Raw genomic sequence first — 9,541 nt, forward strand, 5'->3', positions numbered from 1 at the left:
AAGGCTTAAGAAAGAAGCAAAAGCGAAGATGGAACGGGGCCTAAAAGGTGTCTGCGCGACTAGCGCTCGCTCTACTGGTCCGAACGCGCGGAAGGCGGTACGTCTTCCTCGACGAAGGATTTGATTGGCTGAGCCGTGGAAATGGCGCCTGTGGCTGAGGGGGAGGTGAGGGAGCTGCGGTGGGATCTGATGGACATTCACTCTCTTCGGCTTTGGTTTCAGCTTTGCTCTCCGAGCTGAAGAAGCTTTCGAATCTTAGTCTGCTCCACTCCTTGGTTGTCGTACCCTCTTGGCCAGTTGCTGCCGCCGGAGACCCCTTGAAGGGCACGGCTAGGATGGAGAGTCCGAGCCTGCGGGACTACGGAGCTGCCCGCTCGGTCACTTCCAGTGAGCGCCTAGACCCAGACCGGCCCAGTGACCTCCGGCAAGTCATTGTCCCCTTTCGGGACTCATTTTCACCAACTATAAAAGGGGAGCGGGCTGGGGTGGATAGAAGGCTGGTGGTCCTTTCTAACCTAGGATCGACAGAGCTCGAGACCCACAGGGTTAGTTTACTCGGAGCAATGGCTGTGGCTCAGATATTCTCTGTGAGGTTCAGCCCTAGAGTGCTCCCTACTTCGTTACCCGAAATGACGAGGGAGGTGGAAGGAGCAGGGAGGTTTTGTGCAAGGGGAGCAAGGAGAGATCTGCTTGGGTTGCAGGGTCCCAGGAAAACCTTGTAGGAGATGTCACGTTAAGCAGCCAGCGCCGCTGACCCCAAAATGGAAGTCCTATAGGAAGTTCCAGAGGAAGCCACAGTCTTGTTTCGAGTACAGTACTTGTATATGTGAGATACGGGGTTAGGATGATTTATCTACTGATTTGTTTTTTTCAAAATTTAATCCCCAGAACTACCTTTAAGAAAGTATTACCTCCTTTTTACAGGTGAAGAAAGGAGACTTTAAGAGGTTAAGTAACTTGCTCTTGGACGCATAGCTGGTAAATCGCAAGAGCTGCGATTTGAACCCAGTTCACTGACTTTAAAGTTTGTGCTGTTTTCATCAGGCTTCAGTTTCCTTATTCCTAAAATGTGAACTATATAATTTCTTAAGATCCACCCAAACCCCCAAAATTATTAACCCCAAAATACTTCAGAAGAACTTGGTTCTAATTCTAGTTACTAACTCTTGCTTAGTTTCCCTATTTGTAGAAAACAATCTGGGTTAGATACCTCTATAGATGATACAGAGATTTCCAATCGTTTTTAACCCATGTTGCAGGACAGAGAGATAATCACATAGCATAAGACTGGTCCATACTGATTTTAATCTCTCCTATAATCTAAATAGTCCATATGGTTCCTGCTCTGTCATGGATTGAAATTGAATAAGCAGAGGAAAATAAATTTTAAGTAAGCCAATCACCTGTACTTTGTTTTTGTTTTTTGTTTGTTTGTTTAGTAAGAAAGATGTTACTCTGGAATTGGAAAGAGTGGGAGAAGATGAAAAGCAAATGGTGATAAAAAACAGCAGTGAGTGGAATCCCCTGCTGCAAGAATCCATTGCTTCCAGTCAGATTGGTGGTAGTACAATGACAGAATGCCGTAAGTCTGTCCCATGCGGATGGGAAAGAGTTGTGAAGCAAAGGTTATCAGGGAAAACAGCAGGAAGATATGATGTATATTTTATCAGGTGAGCATACAGTGTGGTACCGATAGCACAGCCAAATCATTTTATCTAGATAGGTAGCAGGAAAGCATAACAAGAACTTGGCTTTTTTCTATTTTTATCATAACAGCCATTATGGATTCTGTTCTTTGAGTGTCACAGGTTAGTTATATCAAGTGATTTGGGAACAAGTACATACTACATACTTCTACTTCAAATGGGTGCCTTTAAATTTGTAAGTTTGTAAATATTTATAAAATTATACTATCATAGAGAAAACTATTTAGAAGTACCACTTTATCACTTTTTTAAAATTTTAAATGACAAATACCCATGGCAGAGAGAGAAAGAGTACATGCAAGTGGGGGAGGGGAAGAAGGAGAGAGAGAATCTTAAGCAGGCTCCACGCCCAGCGTGGGGCTTGATCATGACCTGAGCTGAAATCAAAAGTTGGACGCTTAGCAAACTGAGCCACCCGGGCACCCCGTGCTTTTTAAATTTTCAATGACAAATACCCATAGCAACATTTGGAAATTATTAACTAAAAATCTGAAATGTGGTCCAATTCTTTGTAAAACTCACTTTTATTTACTACCAATAAGTTTTCTTTAATATCATTTTCTAGCCCACAAGGACTGAAGTTCAGATCCAAAAGTTCACTTGCTAAATATCTTCACAAAAATGGAGAGACTTCTCTTACACCAGAAGATTTTGATTTTACTGTACCTTCTAAAAGGGGCATCAAGGCCAGACATAAAGATAACAACATAGCGCCTCTGACATCCCAAATGCAAAATGAAAGGAGCAATTCAAACTGGAACCTCAGGACACGAAGCTGGTGGACAAAAGGTGTCTTTCCCCTGCCAAGTGGTACTTCGGAATCGCAAAATAGCAGAGGACCATCTAACTTTAAAGAAGATGAGGGTGTTAATGATGTTGACTCCAGAAAGGTTAGAAAGTCCAAACGAAAGGTGACTATTTTAAAAGGAATTCAAATTAAGAAAACTAAAACAGGGTGCCAGAAGGGTCTTCCCAAGTCTACTCAAACTAATAGGAAAAGAGAATCTGAATATAATAAGGCAGATGCTGAAAGTGAACCTGTTGAGCAAAGAAGTCAGCTTGATAAAACTTTCTCCATTTCTGATGCTGGAGCAAGCAACAAGACCCTCAGTGTAACCAATGAAGAAAAGAGAATTGTAAAAGAAAAATCACTGAGTTCAGGATCAAACTTTTGTTTTGAACAAATAACTTCTGGCATCATAAACAAATTATGTTCAACCGAAGAAGCAGAACACAGCAAGAAGTGTGAGGAAACCTTTTTAGAATCTGAGGAAATAAGAACAAAAGTAGAAGCTGGGGAAAGGAAGGAACATTTGCATGCTGACATTTTAAAATGTGGCTCTGAAATGGATGACAACTGCTCACAAACGGAGAAAGACTCTATTTCTGTGAAAATATGTCAAGGTATTCAGAGCGCTGAAGCAGCTGGTAAACATGTGATGAGTTTATACTCCCAGACAGTATATTTCATGCCGGTACCCAGTTAGGATGTGGGAATAGAATGAAGAAATAGGGCCAAATATCAGATATGTCCTACCAGTTGTTCCTAGTACCTCTGTTAACCAATCTTCAAACCCATGGCATAGAGGGAACTGGCTGGCTACTGCCTTGATACGCCCAGCAAAGGAGAATTGTGCCATTAACAGCTGCTACCATCTCTCCCTGGTTCAACAGCAGGGACTCTCCCCGACAGTGCATTCCCTTCTTCCCATCTTCTTTCCAGCCAATAATATTACAACTTTAGGGAAAATAAAAAAGCTCCACTTGAGAAAAGGTTTGGGGAAGAATCTTGATGTGCATAAACTGGTGGTGAATAGTCAGTGTCTACTCTTTTGCACCCCTTCTGTTACTTATCACTGATGTGTGACTTCCAATTTCATTTCGTACATATCATAGTCATTTTTATCTTCTATTATAATGTAATGCTTCTCTAAAATGCTTTAGAGCTCTAAATAATTCAAAACTGTAATCACATAGTTCATCTATTATTTGTAATATGCTCTTAATACAGAGTTGAGAGCTTAGTAGTTTTGCCTTTATAATACCTCAGTGAATAAGAAATAAAAAGAAGACCTTTTGAGTAGCCCTGTATTATATATTCATTATGCCATTATGGCATAATGAATAACTCCTTTAAAGAAGAAGAATTTTACTTAAAGTCCTATGGGGAGACAGCCTGGACAAATGGTGGAACGGGGTTAGACTTGATTCCTGTTCTCAGCCCTACTCATGGTTTTATGTCTTTGCTGTGCCTGGAATTCCTTTATCTTTAATAGAAGCTGAACCATATATACCTAGGAAGTGCTTCTATATATATACCTTGTGCTTCATATATACGTAGGACAAGCCTGTCCTTTAAAGACTTCAAGCTTCTTAGAATCTTAAGGTTTATGTAGCTTTATTGCTAGTATAATGGGTAAATAAAATATGAAAATCATCCTTTTGTGACCAAAATGGAAGTATCCTATTTGTAAAGAAGTCTAGTTCTCAACACCAGGTGAAGTAGCCTTAGTTTAAGAGGTGTCCAATGGAATAGTAAAGACTTTCCCATTGGCTTAGTTGGAAATTGCCAGGTAAACCGAGCTTCAGTCTCCTAATAATAAAAGAGGCTAGTTAATAATTATTTGTAAGAGCCCACAAAAGAAATGGAACTAATAAGAGCAGTTTCCTTTGTTCTCTTTTTTGACTTTATATTAGGCTTTGCCTATTCAAAATAGAATAGCAAAAAACAGCTAATTATCTGGAGAGCTGGATACCTATCCCAATCTATAGTCGATCCCATTCTCATTTTGGAATGGCTGTTTTATTTTATTTTTTTAACTTTTTTATTAAGTAATCTCTATGCCCTAAGTACCTGGGTGGCTCAGTCAGTTAAGTGTCCAACTTCCACTCAGGTCATGATCTCATGGTTCATTGCTTGGAGCCCTGTGTGGGCTCTGTGCTATCAGCCTAGAGCCTGCTCTTGATTCTGTGTCTCCCTCTCTTTTGGCCCTCCCCTCCTTGTGCACTGTCTGCCTATCACTCTCTCTCTCTCTCTCTCAAAAATAAACATTTAAAAAAGTAATTTCTGTGCCCAACGTGAAGCTCAAAAACTCATGACCCTGAGATCAAGAGTCTCATGCTCTTCCTGACTGAGCCAGCCAGATACCCCAGGATGGTTGTTTAATTTCTAAGCCTTAGTTTGTTTATCTATAAAATGGAGGTAATAATCCTCACCAGTCCTGTGTTTCACATCAAGAATATTACAAAGTAAAAGGAGAAGTGAAAAAGATGGCTCACGCTATACAAATAGCAAGATATTATTAACAGACATTCAAATTTAGAGGGTAACCTTATGGAGAGTATTAAATGTGATGATTTTAAAAACTTGGGAAGCCCAATAATGCTGGTCAAATGGTCTTTCTTAAATTAACTGAGCTTCCCAGTAGACAGTGGTCAGTATTCCAAGGTCCAAATCAAGTTTTTCGGCAGGTTCTGTTTTGTCTGGGTCCTTTCTTTAAGCGTAAAGTGTTCACCACAGAAATTTTGGAAAATATAGAAAATTAAAGGAGAAAAGAACAATTAGCAATAACCATTATACCGGTTTGGTTTTTTACATTCTAATCTTTTTTTTTCTTTTTTTATTAAATTGGGATCATATGTAGAATATTGCGTTTTTATTTAAAAGTTAAGAACATGGGGGAAGCTATTCATGATATAGTCTCAAAATGGTTTAATGACCACATTGTACAAATATGTCCTAATTTAAAATATTCCATATTCTAATTTTTCAGTACTAAAAACTCTGAGCATGTCTTAGAATACTAGTGTAACACAGTGGTCAAAGTTATGGACTCAGGAGCCAGACTGCCTAGATTTGAATTTCAACTCTGTCACTAGCTGTGTGACCCTGAGCAGTTTACTTAGTTTCTCTGTACCTCCGTTTCCTTATTTGTAAGGTAAAAGTAAATAGTACCTAGCTTGTAGGTCCATAGTATTAAATTGGTTAATTTTTGTAAAGTGCTTTGCTTAGAACAGTACCTGGCACGTACTAAATGCTTTATAATAGTAGTGTGTTATTGTTATTTGTACCCCTGAGTATTTCTTTAGCCTAAGCCATAGCTTCTATAAACAATGTTCACCCTTCCTTTTCAGAAGATACCATTCCACGGACACAAATAGAAAAAAGAAAAACAAGCCTATATTTTTCCAGCAAATATAACAAAGAAGGTATCCCTTTCCCAATCAGAAAATCCGATCTTAAGTCTGTTTCAGATGTTCAGCTCTGATGCAGTGTGTTTGTTTAGCCCTTAGCCCCCCACGACGCAAAGCCTTTAAGAAGTGGACACCTCCTCGGTCACCTTTTAACCTCGTCCAAGAAACACTTTTCCATGATCCATGGAAGCTCCTCATCGCTACTATATTTCTCAATCGGACCTCAGGTTTGTAGATTATTTTAATCTTTATCTTAGAGACAGTGCGATGAGGAGAAAGAACACTGGATTGATTAGGAGCCCTGGGTTCAAGTTGAACTTTGAGTCTGTGTGACCTCAGGCAAGGACTTCTTGCAGCCCTGCAGCTCTTCAGCTATGAGGAAGTTAGACTAGATGACAGCCAAAGCCTTTTTGGCACTAAGGAACAGATAGATTGTCATTTATTTTCTACTTCCAAACTAGTTTTGGTCATAGTGAAAATCAGTTACTTAACATTCTTCCACCCTCTGTCATGTGTAAAAGCATTTCTTTTTCATTGAATGCTTTCTTTAATGTCATTGGCACTTTGTGTTCTGTATGCTTTTATACTAGTTATCTGATGACTGGATTATTTGAAAACTAATATCATGCGGGGCGCCTGGGTGGCTCAGTTGGTTGAGTGTCCGACTTCAGCTCAGGTCATGATCTCACGGCTCGTGAGTTCAAGCCCCGCATCAGGCACTGTGCTGACAGCTCAGAGTCTGGAGCCTGCTTCAGATTCTGTGTCTCTCTTTCTCTCTGCCCCTCCCCCACTCATGCTCTGTCTCTGTCTCTCTCAAAAATAAATAAGCATTCAAAAAAAATTAAAAAAAAAAAAGAAAATTAATATCATGCAAGGCCAGGTATCAGCATGATTTAAACTCTTAGCCAAATCAGGGCGCCTGGATGGCTTAGTCGATTGAGCGGTCAACTTCAGCTCAGGTCATGATCTCGCGGTTTGTGAATTCGAGCCCTGCATCCAGCTCTGTGCTGACAGCTCAGAGCCTGGAGCCTGCTTCAGATTCTGTGTCTCCCTCTCTCTGACCCTCTCCCGTACATGCTCTGTCTCTCTCTGTCTCAAAATAAATAAATGTTAAAAAAAAAAAAAATTTTTTTAACTCTTAGCCAAATTGTCAGGAATATTGGTTATTGACTCTGAAGGTGGTTACCAGTTCAAGTAATGGCTTCTCATCAGGGATTTAAAAAGGAAAACAAAACAAAACAAAACAAAAACCCCTCTGTATGAGATTTCTAGAGAGGAAGTACCTGAACTTAAAAACAACCCATCAGGAGGCTTGTAATCACAGTTACTTTTACTTCTCAGGTAAAATGGCAATCCCCGTGCTCTGGGAGTTTCTAGAGAAGTACCCTTCCGCTGAGGTAGCAAGAACCGCAGACTGGAGAGATGTGTCAGAACTTCTTAAACCTCTTGGTCTCTATGATCTTCGAGCAAAAACCATTATCAAGTTCTCAGGTACTTTCCCATATACCCAAAGGAAAGAACATAAACTATGCCTATTTAAGAGAGTCAAACCTTAAACTTTAATGTTCTAGGATGCTATATTAATAGAGGTCATTCAGCTCAAGGGCTAAAAGCATGTAAAAACAATCCACTTGCCCCAAACCACAGTCTCCCACTGACCCAAGCTGTAAATCTTTGCTCAGCACTGGGGCAGGCCATCTAGGAAGGATGAAGAAGTCAGCAAAGCAGAAGGCCCTGTTGACCTCAGGGACTTTACCTTTGTCTAGTTAGCACAGCACAAAATCACAATGGTTACTAAGTGGCAGGTGAGAGGTTTAGACAGGGGTGTTGTGGGAATTCAGAAGAAAGAGCCATCAGAACTGGGGTTGTTAGGAAAGACTCTTTGCTGTCCCTTCCTGCCCTTCTCACCATCCAGCTCTGCATCACCACATATTTGGGGAAAGTATCTCTTCTAGAAGCTGACCTGATAAGTGAGGTTTTATCTTTGCAGATGAATATCTGACAAAGCAGTGGAGGTACCCAATTGAGCTTCACGGGATTGGCAAATATGGCAATGACTCTTACCGAATTTTTTGCGTCAATGAGTGGAAGCAGGTGAGGTCCACCCCCAGCCATAACATCTCCAGCACATTTTGTCTCTGAGGCAAAATACACCCATCCAATAGCCAAAACTGTTTCTTGGGCACATGTGCTGCCACCATCACAACTAGTTTTGTTCCAGGCTTGAGGGGCAGTGATGGCATGGGGCTGTTGGCAGAAGGGAGAGGATCCGTAGACACTCCCACCTCCATAAAGACTCCTTGGTGTGGCCTCTGACTGACCTCCAGCAGTTTATCACTTCTGGCCCTGTAATGTCATTCCCATTCATGTGTGGTCTCTAAGCCTGATGTGGTTCTCCTCCTGTCATAGTCATATTAGCCTTCAAAAATGACACCACTGAAGGAAAGCAGGCAGGTTTGGACTTGGAATATATGCTTGCGGGGGGTTCTCCTAGTGGTCCCAGACTGCTTTTACAGTAACTGGGCCCTACTTCAGCTACCCATTCAAATGAGTGTCCCCTGTCCACAGACATCCAGCGGGTGTCCTGGCAGCTGGTGGGTACTGCCAGGTGGCCTGGTACACTGCCCTCTTAGTCTGTGACTCACCCTGAAGCATTCAGCCAGTAGATCTGGCTAAGCCCATCCCTGCTCCTCCATTTATTGTGATAATTCTCAGGGTCTATAACCTTCTTCTGAAAAATGGCATATTAATACTTGACTCATGTTGTCACCAGCCCACGTGCTAGGTCATGTTAAAGATCAGTACTAAATTGGAAAGTACTTTGTGAAGGATTGCCTTAATGTAAGATAGAGTTTTAAGTACTCATGAATCTAATTAGGTTAAAGGTTTTAATTTGCAGGAATATTACAATAAGGTATTGTTCCCCTACTGTACCTTTGAAAGGCCCATTTTAAAAATGTATTTCTAACTAACTTCTGTCTCCCAATGTGTTGTATTTCTTCCAGGTGCACCCTGAAGACCATAAGTTAAACAAATATCATGACTGGCTTTGGGAAAATCATGAAAAATTAAGTCTGTCTTAAAATTGTTTGAAGTTTTCAAACTCAGTTTTTATATCTTTGTACTTAAGTAAGTTAAGAGCTCCATTAAGCACAGGCATATAGATTTTAGTTAGTCCAACTAGAAACATGATACAGGTTTTCTTAATATGTGTAACACTGGTAGATCTTTGTTACTGAATGTACTAGAACATGTTTTGAGATTTTAAAAAAAATAAATTATTTGACAAGAAACCTAAAAATGTAAATGATTTTCCAATAATAAAATATGATTTGAAGTTGAAAAAAAATCTTGTCAACTCTCAATTATACAAAGCAGATTTCTATCAATCTTGCTTAAGGAAAGATTAGACTTTCAGTTCTCTTTCAATAAAAATGGAATTACACAGTTGTTATGTAGGAAGCAATCAAAGAGTTTGCAACCAAAAATGTAAGAAAAGATATTACAGGGTATAATAGGCAGCTAATAATAGGCAATTAGTTTTTTTACTAAAAAAAGATAACAGTAAGTTACTTTTGTCATCATGTGTTCTTGATGACTCTGTGCTGGCTTTTAGTAATTAGAGATTGGACCCCAGCATC

At 40.1% G+C, this 9,541-nt stretch overlaps 1 protein-coding gene across 7 annotated transcripts; it reads left to right on the plus strand.

Moving 5' to 3' along the window:
* Nucleotides 1-124: 124 nt before the first annotated feature.
* MBD4 (methyl-CpG binding domain 4, DNA glycosylase) lies at nt 125-9,249 on the plus strand. Of its 7 annotated transcripts, none has more exons than XM_058725918.1 (8): nt 125-428; nt 1,444-1,670; nt 2,272-3,134; nt 5,841-5,915; nt 5,993-6,127; nt 7,242-7,391; nt 7,891-7,994; nt 8,906-9,249. In XM_058725918.1, the coding sequence occupies exons 1-8, from the start codon at nt 336-338 to the stop codon at nt 8,981-8,983; spliced, it is 1,725 nt and encodes a 574-aa protein (XP_058581901.1). In that variant the 5' UTR covers nt 125-335; the 3' UTR covers nt 8,984-9,249. The 7 variants fall into 7 exon arrangements, with proteins under 7 accessions (XP_058581901.1, XP_058581902.1, XP_058581904.1 ...); XM_058725919.1 differs by having other exon boundaries at nt 5,844-5,915; XM_058725921.1 differs by having other exon boundaries at nt 2,272-3,110.
* The last annotated feature ends 292 nt before the right edge of the window (nt 9,250-9,541 follow it).

This window comes from Neofelis nebulosa, chromosome 4 (assembly GCF_028018385.1).
Source record: "Neofelis nebulosa isolate mNeoNeb1 chromosome 4, mNeoNeb1.pri, whole genome shotgun sequence".
In the NCBI taxonomy this organism is placed as follows: Eukaryota; Metazoa; Chordata; class Mammalia; order Carnivora; family Felidae; genus Neofelis; species Neofelis nebulosa.